At 42.5% G+C, this 17,883-nt stretch overlaps 1 protein-coding gene across 1 annotated transcript in view; it reads left to right on the top strand.

Annotated features, from left to right (window-relative positions):
* Positions 1–17,225, top strand: part of LOC101844715 (prolow-density lipoprotein receptor-related protein 1) — a 46,329-nt gene extending 29,104 nt beyond the window's left edge. Inside the window, exons 19-33 of the mRNA XM_013110699.3 lie at positions 1,406–1,535; positions 1,709–1,893; positions 2,530–2,716; positions 3,601–3,819; positions 4,200–4,380; positions 5,588–5,789; positions 5,878–6,042; positions 6,359–6,559; positions 8,277–8,826; positions 9,679–9,804; positions 11,720–11,830; positions 14,111–14,347; positions 14,716–15,193; positions 16,660–16,759; positions 17,147–17,225. Of these exons, the coding sequence (XP_012966153.2) occupies positions 1,406–1,535; positions 1,709–1,893; positions 2,530–2,716; positions 3,601–3,819; positions 4,200–4,380; positions 5,588–5,789; positions 5,878–6,042; positions 6,359–6,559; positions 8,277–8,826; positions 9,679–9,804; positions 11,720–11,830; positions 14,111–14,347; positions 14,716–15,193; positions 16,660–16,759; positions 17,147–17,176 (3,102 nt within the window). The 3' untranslated portion in view covers positions 17,177–17,225. The remainder of the gene's footprint in view (positions 1–1,405; positions 1,536–1,708; positions 1,894–2,529; positions 2,717–3,600; positions 3,820–4,199; positions 4,381–5,587; positions 5,790–5,877; positions 6,043–6,358; positions 6,560–8,276; positions 8,827–9,678; positions 9,805–11,719; positions 11,831–14,110; positions 14,348–14,715; positions 15,194–16,659; positions 16,760–17,146) is intronic.
* Positions 17,226–17,883: the final 658 nt, after the last annotated feature.

Here is a 17,883-nt window from a genome sequence, read left to right as displayed (position 1 = left end):
GGTGTTGGTGGCACAAGCTGGGTGTTGGTGGCGCATGCCTTTAATCCCAGCACATGGGAGGCAGAGGCAGGCAGATCTCTGTGAGCTCGAGGCCAGCCTGGTCTACAGAGCGAGCTCCAGGACAGCCTCCAAAGCAATACAGAGAAATTCTGTCTTGAAGAACTAAAAACAAAAAAAGGCATCTCCCAAGTCAGAGGAGATGCTAAAGATGCTGTCAATTTTATTTTTATTTTTGTTGTCATTTTTCAAGACCAGGTTTCTTTGTGTAGCCATTGCTGTCCTGGAGGTCTCTCTGTAGACTAGGCTAGACTTACAGAATTCTGCCTGCCTCTGCCTCCGGGTACTGAGACTGAAGGTAAGTTCTACCACTGCCCTACAACGCTGTTAATTTTAATTCACTAAGCCTGTATCACTGTGGCAGAAAGAGCTCTAGAATCATTTATAGATTGGATTCCATTGCTTCTGTTATCCAGATGAAATGAAGACATCCAAACTGGTCATTCCCCTTTATTTACTTATTTTTTCAATTATTCACAGAACAGTTTATTTTCTTGCCTCACCTTCCAGGCGGGCCCCCTCCTTGTGAGACAAGCTGCCTATAGTTATATTCTGCTTGGATGCCGCCTGCATCCACAGGAGGGAATGCTGTCCAGGGTAGGCCTAAGCTCAAGAACTTGAGCAGAAGTCCAGACTTAACTGCATTTGAGGTTCTTGTCTTCCTCAGTCTGGGTGGGTGTTTGAGCGTCAAGGCCGGCGCCAATGGTCTTATTGGCATTCCTAAAGGTGAAATGCCATCCTTTCTCTAAGATCATGGTCTGCTGAGGCTGAGCCTCACTCCGGTCCTCTCTAGGCATGGCAAGTTTCTTCTCCAGAGGCCAGATGACACCACGGACCATTACCCAAGTCAAGGAGAACATGCCAGCCATGAGATTAAACCTAGGTAGTCGCTTTTCTCCTTGTTGAGGTTGTAAACAGCAATGAAACAAGGCCTTCTAAACACAGCAGGACAGAAGCACACGCGAACTCCCAGAGACTGAGGCATCATGCACAGGGCCTGATGGGCCTGCACCAGACAGAGTCCTAGAACTGAGAGGAGAAGTGGACTCATGCCCCTCTCTGCAACCTAGAAGCTATCTCCAACTGATAGCCACTTACAAATGAAAATTTAGTTTTCTCCGAAGGGAGTCTCACTGGAGAAACAAGCCACTCTTAAGGGTAGGCTGCATGTGTGGCTACTACAGGAGACTGCATTATTTGTGTCCCCTTTGGGCACTTATGTTTCATGCGGCATCCTTACAGAAGAGACTTGAGAGAAGTCTCCATGGCTGGGGTCTTGTCTAAATCTGCAACCCCCTTCCTTAGCTGGGGGTGGGGGGTGGGGCACTGATTATCGCTGTCTCCTCAGGACTGTGACCCCAAGGTGCTTCCATGTGGCCCAAGGCAGTGGGCCTGTGAAAGTGGAGACGAGTGCGTGCCTGATTTCTGGCGCTGCGATGGACTGAGCGACTGCAGGGACAGCAGTGACGAGGCTGACTGTAAGTGCTGGCCATCCTCACTGAGGCAAGCCAAGGGCTCTCAAGCCCTTATGGGACACGAAGTCCACCCTCTTTTCGTTGGAGCTTGGCAGTATAAGGAAGAGCCATGCAGCAGGGTGAGGCTTAGGGCTGGATTGTGAAACGCTAGTGGAAGGCAATCCCCTCCCCAACAGGTTCTCCACGGAAGTGCCCCGATTCCAAGTTCCAGTGTGCCACTGGCGCCTGCCTCAGCTTCAGCATGGTGTGTGACGGGCGAGAGGACTGCGCCGATGGTTCTGATGAGGGTGGAAAGTGTTCTTCACCAGCGTGCAGCCCAGGGCGGTGTTACCATGCCTGCTACCAGTCCCCGGCTGGGCCAGTGAGTCGCTGAAGTTACTGTTTGTTCTCTATCAGTCACATCTGTGCTGAGCAAAGCCAGAAGTGCACTCATGCAGGTTGTTCCTGATGCCACCTCGATCTCAAAGACCTGTGGCCCTTCCCGTCTCTTCTTGAGCTGTGGGAGAAATATTCGGTGGTGCTAACATGCAACCATCTGGGCAGGTCAGGAAAGTAACAACCTGAAAGCTGCTTCCCTGTGGATATTTGGAATCTGCCATGCTCTTAAGTTGAGAACTGGCTATGTTAAGGCAGTATTACTCAGCTGCATGCAATGAACTCGAGTCTCCCAGTCTAGTAAAAGAAAGCGTTCTGATATTTAGGAAAGGCAGCTCGCTACTGGCAGATGACCAGTTCAGTTAGCTTCATGTGCTTCTCTTATGAATACAGTAGAGGCTCTGGTGTCCTGAGCTGAACCTAGCCATTGTTACTCTGGTCCCATGATGGCTATAAGGGTTTACAGGGAGGTTGATGAGGCAAAGAGAAGTGACTGTTCAAAGCAAAGATGCTTCAGTTGTCAAAATGGAATGTATCACCATGCGAATTTCATAGGAAGATCAAAGTTCTATCAATGCTCTTCTGTCTTCAGACTGTGTTGATGGCCTCTTATCTCTTCCAGGTGTGTGCTTGTGAGCCAGGCTTTGAGCTGCAAAGCAGTGGTCAAATCTGTCAGGATGTAAATGAGTGCCAGCGGCCAGCTGGTCGACCTTGCAGTCAGACCTGTATCAATACAGAGGGCTCATATATCTGTGCCTGTCACCCTGGTTACTTGCTGGGCCCTGATGGGCACACTTGTAAGGCAACAGGTAACTTGGAGCTAAGAATGTCTTCTACGTCCTGTATCATGAGTGTTGAATCTCTTAACTCTGTGACTGTGGGTCAACCTAACTTATCCAATATTTCTTTCCTTCCCATCTGCCCCAGTATTTCATTCACAACCAGCCTAATGCCTATTAACAAATGTGTGGTTAAAGAAAATGTGATGTATGTACACAAGGGAACTTATTTGGCCATAAAGAAAAATGAAATTAAGTCACTGGCAGGAAAATGAATAGAACTGGAGATTATGTTAAGTGAAATTGAGTCCAATTCAAGAAGACAAATATTGCAATTTTCCTCTTCTGTGTGGAATCTAGATTTCAGTATGAATAGATGCATAGCATAAAAGAAAACGGGGGGCTATGGGTGGGGACAAAGAGGATTAAAGGGGGTAGGATAAGAGCGAGTAAGAGAGGGAAGAAATAAGATATCAGGCGTTTTCTCTCGGATGTGGAATCTGTGCGTGTGCCTGTGTGACATCAAAGCAGAATGGGGACTGTTTGAAGAAAGGAAGTAGACAAGCTTTGGGGGAATGGAAGTGGATGGAAAGCATAGATATGAGCAAGGTACAATGATGTGTGTAATCCAAATGCCACAATGAAATTCATTATTTTTCTGCTAAATAGGAAAATAAGAGATGTTGCCTTTAAGCTAAGAATTACTGTATTCTATATACCCTTAAGTCGTGGTTTTTATTGTAATCATCGTGTTATGAAGCACTCCTTCCATTTGAGCTAATTGGCATCCTAGCCTTTGCAACAAGAAGCCAAAGGCCTTGTACCCAGTCATATTCCTTTACTCTTTAGCCCGTGCTGATCTTCGCTGTATAAACTCCTTTATGGTCACATTGAAAGCCATTTCTTCTTGGCAGGTGCTGAGCCAATCCTGCTTGCTGCAATTGAGTTTAACCTATTCCTTTTTGGACTGAGAAGCTTAAAAGAAGACATTCTGGCAACTACAGACAAGAATCTGGCCATTTACTCGGTGGACTATGACTTAGTGGATCAGAAGGTCTTCTGGGCAGATCCCAATTCAGAAAGTATAAGGTGGATGAGTGTGGCCACCAAGAAGGATGGGGTGGTGGTAAGAGGTATGTGTGCATGGAAAGCTCTTATTAAATGTACAGAGTATAAACCCACAATGAAGGACGATTAATGTAAACATGGGTTGGGATTTATCTCCTCAATAGTAAGGAACCAAGGCTTGCTGGTTAGTAAGAAACAGAAATGCACCACCATTGTCATCTCAGTGGACATGGGTTCTACCAGGCTGAAAGCCATCAACCATGGCTTTTAATGATCATCTTCCTCTACAATAGTATTTTGGAACATACTGATAGTTTTCTCTGTTGGATATGCATAGAGCACTTGGAAAAATGAATGACTATAGCATGCTGATCTAGAATCTCTTGGTTTAAGCCTTCTGAGGTTATGATTTAGCATAAGCATACCTGTTGAATGGTCTCTTTAGGGATAAAGCCAGACTGTATAGTGGTTGACTGGATTGGAAGGAATCTCTACTGGACTGATAGGGGAGCTGGCCAAATTTTGGCAATTCAGTTAACTGCTGTTGAGAGAGGAAAGTCCGAGTTCACAGTTGTCCTGGATGATGTAATTCAACCCCATTCTTTGGCTTTGGATCCCCTAAATGGGTGAGTCAGGTGTCAAAACACCTGGTCAAGAACCTTAAGCTGGTTATCCCAGCCTAGTTCTACTTTGATGCTTGTGTTATCTCAATCTAGAATGAATGAATTGAAAATGTGTGTGGTTTAGATCTAGTGCTGATTTGTGTCAACCTGGTGCATGGCTATTAAACGTCTCAAAATTTTGGGAAAAGTTCCAAGTGCAACTCAAGTCACAGTCTACCAATAGTTCCTAAGACAAACAAATGGACTCCTGGAACACACTTGTGATTTTTAAACGTCGGATAAGGGGAGAAGGGAACTAGTAAAGATGGTTAATTCATGATCATCTAGATTTGCGCTAAGCTTGGTTGATTCAACTTACAGTCCTTTCGTTCTGAAAAGGCATGTGATTTTGTACTTTCAAAAATGGTATGTGTGTGTGTGTGTTGTGATGCTACAGCACACATGTGGAAGTCAGAAGACAACACGTAGGAGTTGGTTCTCCCTTCCCATCATATTGTTTCCAAGAATTGAACTTAAGTGGTCAGACTTCAAAGCAAGAATTTTTAGCATTGATCCATATCTCCAGCCCAAAGGCACATAAATTAATGCTCTCAGTCTGTCACTAGAATGACTATATGTGTAGCAAACATAAGAAAAAGATATAGGAAAGCTAGGGTTAGTGGTAACCCACATTTGATATCCTCTTTCTTCTTTCTTACCTTTTTAACACACCTCAGGAATTGTCAGCATGAACTCCACCACACTAACAGTAGTTTCTGATGCATTTAACAGCCACAGTCAATAATGTGGTCTCATCTAGACATCTACCCACAATAATTTTTAGAATTATTGTAGTGTATTTTTAACCTATTTTTAATTTTTTCCCTTTTTATTTTCCATTTTTTAAGCCCAACTTCTAGTTAAGGAAAGATTGACAAAATCCCTGCATCCTTTCCAGGCTAAGGATTATTGAACTGCCTAGTTTCTTGTTGTAATTAATGATAACTAAATAATCACCATAGAGTTTCAAGAAAAACTTCCTTCTAATATTTCACAATTATACCTAAGAAGCTTAACTAATTAAAAGTTGTAATGTAACATTTTGCTATGATGTTGTTGAATTCTAAGATGCTGTTTCTTATATTCAGTTGTTCAATATTTTAAGAAATGAATTGATAGATGTTTTCTCCAAGGCAATATACTGCCTTAAAACTGGCTTTTATTCACACAGATTGATGTACTGGTCCCAAATTGGAGAAGAACCTCAAATAGAACAAGCTGGAATGGATGGTAGCAGCAGGAAGACGCTTGTCAATGAAGGCCTTGGTTGGCCAACTAGCATAGCCCTTGACCAATTGAGTTGGAAGATATTCTGGTCTGATGAGAAATTCCACTGCATTGGCTCTGCCAACCTTGATGGTAGTGACATTCGTGTAAGTGTCCTCTTGACATTAGGCTCAGTTGAAATATCATGTGTGTTGTGTAAAACTCACCCTAGAAAGCTCACCTTCACCATTGTAGATGATGCAGCTAACCCAAATCAAGAGCCCCTTTTCAGTCACTGTGTTTGAAGATGGACTCTTCTGGTCTGACCTGAAGACAAGAACGATACAGCGTATGGAGAAGATGACAGGCAAGGACAGGGCTGTCCTCATCAAGCGTTCTGGACAGCCCTTTGGACTCAAGGTATGTTGATTACTCTTGAAATATCTCCCTGGTGCTCCAGGAAGAAGATGTCTATGAGCTACCCATTCACCAAGTTAGTGACACCACCCATAGTAACTAAGAGCATTATCTGAGCTGTGGCTATAGCTTCATGGCAGAGTGGTACTTGCTAAGCAGACATGAGGCCCTGTGTTCAACCTTTGCACATAAAGAAAGACAGAAGAAAAGGTAGAGGGTGAGAAAAAAAGGGAGCAGGAAAAGGACAGGTGAAGATAATTGATTTGCTTTCTATTTGAGAGAATTTAGCACTTAGCCGCATCCAGCTCTTTTCTTTCAGATAATGCATGAAGTCCTCCAGCCCAGGTCTTCTAGTCCTTGTCTGGACATGGAATGTTCTCACTTGTGCCTTCTGAGCCCACGAGCCAAGGGAAGTTGTCATTGCCCAGTTGGCCTCCTGCTGGCGGATGATGGAACCACCTGTGTCTCCCTCCAAGAGTCTGAGTTTGTGTTCCTAGTATTGCCCACTGTTCTCACTCAGGTACTGTTCTAGAGTTTGCCTGATGTGCCCACATTTGGTCTGTGTTCCCTTGGAAAATTCTTAAAATAGAAACTAAAATTCTTAAAACTAAATTTATGTTTAGTATTCACTATGTTCTGGGTGTCCTATAATGTAGAACACTGTGATCTTAAAAGGGCTATGGTAACCAACATAATGTTTCTTGAAATGCACAAATGAAAATCATGCACATTTTAATTCCTTTAAGACATTGACTCTCAACTTTCCTAATGCTGTGACCCTTTAATACAGCTCCTCATGTTGTGGTGACCCCAACCATAAAATTATTTTTGCTGTTACTTCATAGCTATAATTTCCTACTGTTATGAATCATATTTTAAGTATCTGTGTTTTCTGATGGTCTTAGGTAACCCCTGTGAAAGGAATCCAAAGGGGTTAGGACACTCAGGTTGAGAACCACTACTTTAAGACTGGAACACAGTGAGGATAGGAAGTGGAGAGAACATTGCCTCTGTTTAGTTACCCAGAGAGTTGTAAGGATTCAGATTAGCTCTCACCCAATCAACTTCCTGGGTTCCTGGGAAGGAAACACATTTTTATCACTTTTATCTTAGTTAAGGTTTCTATTGCTGTGAAGAGACACCATGACCACGGCAACTCTTATTAAGGAAAACATTTAATCTGGGCTTTTTTACAGTTTCAAAGATTCAGTCCATTAACATGGTGGAGAACATGGCTGCATACGAGCAGATATGGTGCTATAGGAGTAGCTGAAAGTCCTATACAGGAAGTTGACTGAGACACTGGGAGATATCCTGAGTGTAGAAAACCTCAAAGCCCACCCCCACAGTGACACATGTGCTCCAAAAAGGCCACACCCACTTCAACAAATCCACATTTCCTAATATTGCCACTTCCTATGAGATTATGGGGGGCAAATTATGTTCAAGCTGCCACAGTGTCTTAAATGTATAGAGACTAAAAGCACAAACAAACAAGTCCTCACTCAGAGCACCTGTCAACTTTGGGAATTGTAAAACAAAAAAAAATTTGGGGGTTGAAGAACAGCTTTAGTATCAGTGGGACATTAATTAATGAGTACCATTTAAAGAGAAGTCCCTTTAACAGTGATTATGTCTTCAAAATACGTGATGTGCTGGCTAGTTTTATGTCAACTTGACAAAAGCTAGAGTTATCTGAAAAGAGGAAGTCTCAATTGAGAAAGATGCCTTTATAAGATCCAACTGTAGGGCGTTTTCTTAATTGGTGATCAATGAGAGAGGTTCCAGCCCATTGTGGGTGTTGTCATCCCTGAGCTGGTGGTCTTGGGTTATATAACAAAGCAGGCTGAGCAAGCCAGTCAGTAGCACTCATCTATGACCTCTGCATCAGCTCCTGCCTCCAGGATCCTGTCATGACGTCTTTTGATGATGAACTATGATGCAAAAGCATAAGCCAAGTAAACCCCTTTCTCCCCAGCTTGCTTTTGATCTTGGTGATTCATTATAGCAATAGTAACCTAACTAAGACACATGGATTTCAGGAATTCTCAGTGTTAGAGGCTCTGGGAAAGGAACAAATTAACTGCTTTCTGTTTTCAGGAGATTAAATGTCTGAAAATATTAATTTAAGAATTCTAGCACCAAAAAAAAAAAGAATTCTAGCACCAATGTGGTACTGATATAAGAAAAAATAAAGTAGACTCCACCAGTGTCATCCACCTAATTTCTCCCCATAGATCTATCTGAAAAATCTTAAGACTACACCACAACAAACAACTGTACCGGAACACAGGACACTTCCCTTTACCAGTGTCAACCAGCTGGCATCAGTGGATTATCTTGTGCAGGAAAAGGCCCTTTACCTGTCAGAGCTGAATACCAGTGACATCAGGCTGCTGATGCTGAAAGACCCAGGGATACTCTCATGGCGGAGAATCCTATCTGGGAAGGGAACAGTGGTTGACTTTGCTCTGGACTGGCTGAGTGGAAACATATATTGGATTGACAGTGAGAATCCCCACATCAATGTTGCTTCCTCAAAAGGCCAGTATCCCATTGTCTTGCTCAGTGAAAACCTTTACCACCCAACCTCTATTGTCCTCCATCCACCGATGGCAGTCATGTGCTTGGCAGACCTGGGATCACAGGATGATGGGGGACATGGCTCCAGCATTGAATGTGCCTCTATGGATGGCAGCAGGAGAAGGACACTGTGGCTGAAATCCCAGGTACCCGTGGGCCTGGCCTTTTCCGATTCAGGGACCCGAGTGTACTGGGCTGATACTGGTAAGCAATTAATGACTGCACCCTAAATATGAACCCGACAGACTCTGCACTGGGTAATGAAGTTCTGGTCAGTGATCTTCTGCTATAACAGCAATGAAATTTCATATCTTTATTTACAGCTGCCAAGACAGCAGAGACAGTAGAGTCTTTTCCTAAGTAGCAGAGTAGAGCCCATAGAGTCATGCAGTTGCCCCTTTGTGAACGATAAGACTGAGTACTCAAAAAAATATGAGTAATAATGGGGTGATGGTTAAGTGGGAAAAGTTTCTGCCTTGCAAGCATGAGGACCTGTGATTAGACCCCAAGAACCCATGTAAAGCTGAGCACCAGAGCACATGGTGGTAATCCCAATTGTCCTATGGTGATATGGGAGATAGGAGCTTATGGGCCATCTAGACTGATATATGGAGTAGCAAACAACAAAGAGACTCTGTCTCAAACAAGAAACCTGACTTTGTCAGCTGACCTCAAAAATATGCTGTGACACAAGCAAGCCTGCATTCACATGTATACGCATGACTTACATACTCATCATGTATACAAACACACACACACACACTATATATATATATAGTGTACATATTCACTATATAGATACAAATCACTGTGAATCACATGCATGTACCACATACACTATATATAGTATATACATTCTATACATATATGCATATGTATGCACTATATAGATACAAATCACTATAAATCACTGTTACACAGAGGTTAATGAGAAGAACTGATTCAGAGCCTGAATGACAAACAGTGTCATCCTGAAGCTGGGACATGACATAACAAGTTCCAGGATTTAGTAGAACTGTTGGGACTAAATGAAATTAACAAAGCATCTCTTCCTAGGGCAGGGGCTTATACAAAGTATTCAACTAGACGGTTCAAGATACAGAGTGGACCACCAAGGAGTTAAGGGTCTTCACCTCTTTGCATGTGGTCATGACATGATGTTGTGGACAACAGTTGATGATGGTATGTCTTCTTGTATAGACTGAACTGAGGTCTGAATTTACTCCTGGAATCCAAGGAGTCTCTGCTTCTACTTAGCACCTGCCCCTACCAGTGTATTTTTTTTTAAGAAGAATGACCAACTTCCCTAGCCTAGAGAAGGATGTGTAACAGTGCATCTATGACTTGGAGGGTCTTTACTTTATTTGGTTAGTCTTTACATCAGTGGCTCTCAACCACTGATGCTAATACTGAGACCCTTTAATACAGTTCCTCAAGTTGTGATCACCCCTAATTATAAAATTAGTTCATTGCTTCTTCAAAACTGTAATTTTATTACTGTTATGAATCATGAAGTAAACATCTGATATATAGGATATTCAATATGTGACCCCAGAGGGGTTGTGACCCTACGGGTTGAGAACTGCTGCTCTATGTGACTAAGCTCAGGCCCTGAAATTTCTGTATTTCATTTGATGTTCCTTACTGCTATGTTACCAATCTGTCACTGTGACAAAAACACATCTGAGAACATACTGATGAGGAGAAAGGACTTGAATCCACAGTTCCATGATTCAGTGCACTTGTCCCGGTTACTGTTGGATCTTTGGTGAGGAAGTATGTCATGATGGGTCATGTGGCAGATAAACAAATTCCCCCATGAATGCAAAGCAAAGAGGGAAAACAAGGAAGGCCAGGGACCTAAAATTCCATCTAGAGCATCCTGTTAATAACCTAGCTTCCTTCCCCTTAGTCACAAGCAGGAGACCAACCCTTCAAAAATGGACCCTTGGGCAACCCTAGTGCAACAGAGAACTGGGCAGGAGTTGGAACTAGGTGGCCTGCCTGCTCTCAGTCACTAGCTATTCCATCTTACCAATCAAATGACAATACCTGTCTCTGTTGATGAAGTACACAGGAGGTACAAGGTGGATTACAATATTCTTTGTATATTCATTTTTAATTACTTTTTCTGGTTCACATTTTCAAACATGTTTATTGTTATGTTATTCTTATTCAAGCCCCTGGAACCTTTTAAAAGTCCCATTCCCTGTCCCATTGGTTCCCCCTCCTTCCCCCACTTACTCCTGCTTCTGCTCTCATGACACACATGCAGCTTTATTTGGGACTCAAATATGGCCATTTCTAGCATATTAAGTGGTGTCAAAATATCAGTGTCCTAGTATCTTACAGTGTCTATGCTAGATGCCTGTGACTAAACTTCTGATGAGTATCTGGACTTGATGAAACTGGAGAAAAGATTTAAAATAAACCTGTCTCCTTAAATGTCCAAATGACAATCAGCCACTGCAGAACAAGTTCTCACATCCTGCCCCAGAGGATCTGAGGTGTGTGATGAGCCGCTTCCCATCCACTTAAGGATCCCTCATAGCTCCTCCTACAAGCGAGCCATTTCCAGAGATGCATTCTAGTGTATTTTGAGACAGTCCTCACTAATCGCTTAGACTACACTCATGGGTCACTTGTCCTTTCTAATTCAATACTTACTAATACTCTAGTTATAATTTATTGGCATGAAACTTTGAGTTCATTTATTTTTGTGTGTTGCCTTTTGAAACAGTGTCTCACTCTATAGCCCAGGTTGGCCCCAAATTCAGTCTTCCTGCCTCAGCCTCCCAAGTGCTGGGATTACAAGTGTTTGTCACCACACATGCCTAACTTGTGACTTTGCTATGGAGGACATGTCTAACATGCGACTTTTTTTAATTGGAAATTTGTAATTATTAAAAGTCCTCTAAGAATTTTTTTCTTACAATGAAACTCAGAAAAATATGCACCAATTCTGAAAAATTCTTTTTGCTTCTTTGTATCACACAGACGAGTTAAAGTGTTTCTACTGAACCGATTTCTTTGCCTGGGAATGGTTCTGCCATGGATTTTATTTCTTCTAACAGTTACTCACTGGCTTTTGTTTCAGCCCAGATCACCAAAGTTTGGTACAACAAAGCTCAAGTCTCAGAAAGCCAGTGGTTCCAAGTAGACCAGAAGATTGTAGACTTAAAAGTTTATAGTACACTTAGTCAACAGGGTAAGTATACCTCCAATGACTGTGACAACATTGCAGTCCACTGAGCTCCCACGGAGGGGACGGACACTCCACCCTACCATCTCCTTGGAATGTCTTTGTTTTTCCCATTATGTTAAAATATTTCTCTCTAAAATTCTTACTAGTCTGCACAATGCTCTTGCGTATATGCAGTTCTCTATAGTCTGGGTCAGGTACACCATTGACCCCATTGTCTTATGAATTGTGCATCAAATGTGGGCTGGGAATTGGTAGATCTGGTGTGCTGACTTCCAATGGCTATTACTATAAATAGCTGACTTCTAAGGGGGGGCTTTATTCTAACTTGTGGTTTGCAGGTTCTAGTCTTTAATGACTGTCTTTTTGTTTTGGGATCTATGACACAACAACGCTTTATAGCAGGAGCGTGTAGATGGCAGAGAAAATCTGTTCTCCTGTCTGAGCAGAAGTAGAAGAAACTAGAATCCTAGAATGCTCTTCAGAGGTGTGCCTCCAGTGTCTAAATACCTCCCACTAAGCCGTATTTCTTCTATTTCCAGCACCTTTAAAAAGTGTTATGCTAAGGTTGGACTTTATAGGGGACACTGAAGATCTACATTATAAAACCTGAGTTCTCTTTTCACTTTTATTCTTTTAAATTTTATTTTAGCTATTTCATGTACTTTCCAGACTCTGGCTTCCAGCAGTTTATGTTTGATTTCCTTTTTCATTTTGTTGCTTTGTATATTTGCTGTGCTTAGGATCTAACCCAGACCTTGTGAACACAGGGCCTGAATGTTACCAATGAGCAAGTCTCCTTCACTCATATTTTTTAATTGAAGTAGAGTTTTTCATACTGTACATCCTGATTACTGGCTACGCCTCCTTCAATGCCTCCTAGATCCTCCCTGCTTCTGCACCCACCCAAATCCACACTCTTTCTTTCTCTCACGTTAGAATATAAAAAGGCATCTAGAAAATAGTGGTGATAATAAAATAAGTTAAAACAAAAGCAAATCATAATAGGATAAAATAAACAAACAGGGAGGAAAATAGCCAAAGAAAAATCACAAGAAACACATACAGACACTAGACACACACCATTCACATATACAGAAAACCCATAAAAATCAGAAACCAGAATGTATCACTTTGTTCTTGTGGACTAAACACTACTAATATTATAATAAACAAAACACCACTTGAGAGTTAAGAAATTCCTGGTGTTGGTGCTGGTAGATGGGTCTAGCTTGGTGGGGGCTGAGGTGGGATCAATCTAAGCTCAAGGCCTGCCTGTCTGGCTTACAGAGTAAGGCTATGTGTGGAACTTAGTGAGAGCCTGTCTTTAAAGAAAAGGGGGGCTGGAGGATCAACTTGGCTCTTGCCTACTACACACGAGACTTTGGGTTGAATCTTTAGTAACACACACACACACACGTAGGCAGGCATGCATGCACATGAGCACAAATACACACACACACACACACACACACACACACACACACACACACACACACATACCCTGAAGCAGAACTAGCCTTCATTCTACTTACAATCTACTTACAATGTAGTTATATCTACATTTGATGTCTGAGCCTCAAAGCATCAGCTTGGGAACAGTCAGACAAGATGGTCACATTAGTCTTAAGAGAATGCCACCCCGTTGTTTTTTTTGTGAAAGTCAAACCTCCATGGAAGTGTGCTAGTCATGTGGAGGCTGCCAGTCTTGGTTCAACGAGGAGATAATGTTTAGACTTCCTCCAAGTGACAGATGGTCACTGAAATTTTCTGTTGCTTAGTTCTTAGAGCTGGAAGGAGAGAGCTTTCTACCCTTGTGTAAGTTTATCTGCATCCCATACAGCTCTGTGGCCACCATGCCTGGAATGTCCCACATGCCAAGACCTCATTAGTAGTTTAAGACTGAGCCTTGAGAATAATCCTAAATGACAAATGGCTCCCTTAATCAGACTATAAGAGGGACAATAAACCTCCCAGCTTCCATGCTTTCAACTAACAATAGTTTTGTTTCCAAGGTCTTTCTGGTTCTACCATTGGATGTGTTTGACTGAAGCATGTCTACAATGTAGTCTTGAATAATGAAGAGGTCCCCTCAACTTTTCCTAAGATGGTCCCTTGTTAAATGTTTAAAGTTAAATTGAAGAGCTAAATTGGAAGAGCTATCTAATTTATTGGAAATGTCTGTGTCTTTTGAGGATAATGTATTTATAAGAAGCTTGTGGAAAACTCTCCCGGAGCCTAATCTCACTTAATATAATTTTGGTTTGGGAATGGGGGACTGTACAGGTAACAACAGCTGCTCAAAAGACAATGGAGGATGCAGTCATATCTGTTTACCGAATCCCGAGGGCAAGACTTGCAGGTGTCCCAGTGGGTACTGCTTGGTTGATGGGCACACATGTGTGGAAGCTGTCCAGTGCTCCCCACCATCACAATGCTGTAGTGATGGTCAGAAGTGCATCTCCATGGAGCAAGTTTGCAACGGTCATGTGGACTGTCTGGATGGATCCGATGAAGTGGACTGTGAGTACATCCTACCCAGAACCTGTTGTGCATTAGTGCTCATGGCTTTTGGAAATAGCCAATTCAATACCACCCCGTAAATACTTACCCAGTATATCGTTGTCATGTTAGCACTGATTTTTGTTACTGGACAACATGAAATCTATGTTTGTGGACAACTGGATATAAATCATTATAGATTCCCCTGGAAAGCTAACATGCCTTCTGGTTGCTAGGATGGGAAGCTTTAGAGTAAAGGGTAAGAAGCTGGGCAGTTTTGCATTGTTTGAAAGGCCTTCAATTCCACCAATTTCAATTGAATGACTGAGTAGCCATAACCTAAGGGAAGGAGGTTGGGCATTCAGTTCCATCTGTCTTGGTCTTTATAGGTATGAATCCAGGTAAAATCCATTCAACATCAATACATAAGACGCCAGAAGCTCGGAAAACGTTGGTAGCAGAAGCTTCCCAACTTCTCCAGGCTACTGAGTCTACCATAGGTGTGTATGTAGGACAAGAAGGAATGAGACATCCTGTCAGAAAAACACTAACCACTCGTATGCCTTCACCGGAGAGTAAGATCCCCGAAACCAAAGGGAGAGAGGACATTGTTCAATCAAAGGATTCACAGGAGGCAAAGCATATGCCCTGTAGCCAAGACTTTTGCAACGGGAGAGGGATCTGCAGCATGGAGGGGACGCTGAGAAGATGCCGCTGCCTGGTGGGATACAGTGGAGAGTTCTGCCAAGAAGCGGCCCGTGGTCCTGCCACTGGCTATGCAGTGCTGGGTGTCCTCATTGCTTTAGCAGCCGTTCCGGCAGTTCTGGGGCTATTTCTACACTTCAGAAGAGAACGTAAATTCAAAAGGTGAGTGACCATTAGGGCCTTCATGGGAGAATTACATTTTAAAGGTAGCTTATAAGACTTAAACCCACTCTAGGAATTCATTTTCCGAGGAAGGGTTGAGACGATGAGGCACCTGTGAAAAGGTGTGGAAAAATAATAATGGGTCAATCTCCTTGAGGGAGACCTGAGGTACGTGATTCAGTGTGAGGTCTGAGACATTTACAAAGGTAAACTCTGATTTAACAGCTGTTGTAGACAAAGCTACAGGAATGAAAGTGAGGAGATTTCCCTGTCTATGAAGTAATGGGTGAGCACCAGCAATCAGAGGCGTGTTTGTCAGGAGGTTAGAAATTTGCTAGTGTACCAGGCTGGGATCACAAACATGAATGTATATTCTCAAGGAGGCTGGGAGTCTAGGATCTAAGTGTTAGCATTAGCTTCATTTTGTTGTTTATCTCCTTGGCTGGTAGATGGTGGGCTGTCTCCCTCTCCCCTTCACGATGTCTTCCCCCTCTGTGGGTGTCTGCACCCTTCTCCTCGGGGAGACACAGTCATGTGGTGGGGTTCCTTCTAACAGCCTCCTTTAACTTCGGTGTTTCTTGAAAGAGCCCACCATCTCCATCTCCATTTCGTGGACTTGGAGCATAGATGGGGCACAACTTAGCCCATACCTGGAGGTGAAATTCAGTAGTAATGAAAAGAATTTACACCAAGTTCCATCCAAGGGCAAGAAAGCCATTAAGGAAACACACAGTAACCAAATCGTGCTTCTGATATTTTAAGATACAGTGGGGAGGGGTGTTTGGAGAAAGTGATTGAGCATACGGAGAAAAAACATTAAGCAGTCTACAGATGAAGAATTATAACGGGGCCTAATGCTTTAGAAGCTGCCTCGCTGTTCTGTCTTCGATTCACAAATGGAAGAAAAGGCAGGAGAACGCACATGTGTAAGCAAACACTGGTTAATATATAACTAGCTCACTCTTGGTCCTCTCGCTATGCTTTCCTGCTTGACTTGTGTCCCACTGCCCCTTGTCTGTCCTTGAAGTTACTTCTCATTGATGGTCACCGGCCTTCCTTCAGGGGAGAAGAAATCCTATGTTTGCCTAGTAACAAATAATAACTGACTCAAGTATTATCCACTCTAGATCATTTGCTTTATTGAAGAGATGATTAAAATGAAACAGTTTCTCAGTAATTAACCGTAACAGTAGATCAATGATGATATATACTTTTTAGATCTATTTATTTTTACATTGTGTGTGTTTGTCTGAATGTATGCATGTCCACTGTATGTGCAGTGCCTTCCGAGGCCAGTAGAGGCTGTTGGATCCCTGGAACTGGAGTTCTAGAGAGCTTTGAGCCTCCGTGTGCATGCTGGAAAGTAAATTCAGGTCCTCTGCAAGAGCAGGAAATGCTCTTAAGCACTGAGCCATCTCTCCCTTGCTTTCTACGCAAATTATTCTTTTGATACTGTTTCTTTGTAGAACACCGTCAAGAAATTTGGATTACGATAAAGAAAATAACCAAGAGGAAGAAAATCTAATGAATAGTGAGACTTTTGTCAATGAAGTCTATGATGAGCAGGTATGCCAGGGAGTCTAGAAAGACTCTTTAAGGGAAGGAGATGGTGAGAGGTGAGACATGCTTTTCACATGTGATTGTGAAAAGTCCAGGTTGGGTGAATGCGGCTGTTATTTATGCTAAACTTCTGCTTACTGAGTCTTTGGTCTTTAGCCCTGGTTTGAAGATTACAGTGAAACATGCATGAAATAATAACCTAGACATTTCAGTTGAGAGCACAGATGGGGCTTATTATATTGGGAGTGTGGTAGGCTGCTATTGGATTAGTGTTACCCCCAAAGTTTAGGTACTCCTTCCCCGTGATGTCTACTAGTATTTCTAGGTTCCACCAATGCTATTTTCTTGTTTTGTATAAATGTACATTCTCTAACTTCGACTCATTTCCCACAGGAATCCTTAACCTCTTTACAAGCTGAATGACCTCATGAACAAAAAGAGCTGACACCTTTCAATAAATATTGCCAATGCATTTCGTTGTATGCTGTCTTAACTTCTGGAAGAGTTTGTGGTGAATTCTGATTACTTCAAATGATTCCTTCTTAAATGAGAGATGGTCATCTGGTTTTGCTAGTGGATTTCTAAAAACTGTAGATTCTTAGACATGGTGAGAACTCAGTTTGATTTCCATGTAGCTTAGGTCACGACTCAGCTACAAGTGCTCTCTACCCCTAGTCACCTGACCCAGTGCCAGTCAGAAGTCCTAGATGTAAATCTTGGCTCTGACACTACTTTGAGGTAGTTAATCCTCTGAACCAGTTTCCTAGTTTACCAAAGAGAGTCATCTTCCTTGCTTCCCAGAAGCCATGTTCCTGCAGAGTGGCAAATGTCCAAGTGTTTGTTCTCCAGCATCACCACCCTAGATAAATTTCACTTGTAGGTTGGTACTCATTTATAAAAACTTTTTCCTTTATGATAACTTCAGTCAATTCTGAAATGAATGGAACAAGTAAATATACTTTGTAGATATAGAATCTCATACACTTGGTATGTCTAATGCTATGTAAAATAACATCCGTGGATATTATGGTCATCAACACAGGACACAGGCTACACCAGGATTCATCTTAACTAGCTATTGCCTGCCAAGGACCACACAAGTGCTTAGCCTGCCAATATATCTGCTGGTC

The sequence above is a fragment of the Mesocricetus auratus genome, unplaced genomic scaffold (assembly GCF_017639785.1).
Source record: "Mesocricetus auratus isolate SY011 unplaced genomic scaffold, BCM_Maur_2.0 Super-Scaffold_100026, whole genome shotgun sequence".
NCBI classification, from domain to species: Eukaryota; Metazoa; Chordata; class Mammalia; order Rodentia; family Cricetidae; genus Mesocricetus; species Mesocricetus auratus.
Note: the sequence above shows the minus strand (reverse complement) of the source record. Positions and strands in the feature narration are given on the sequence as shown.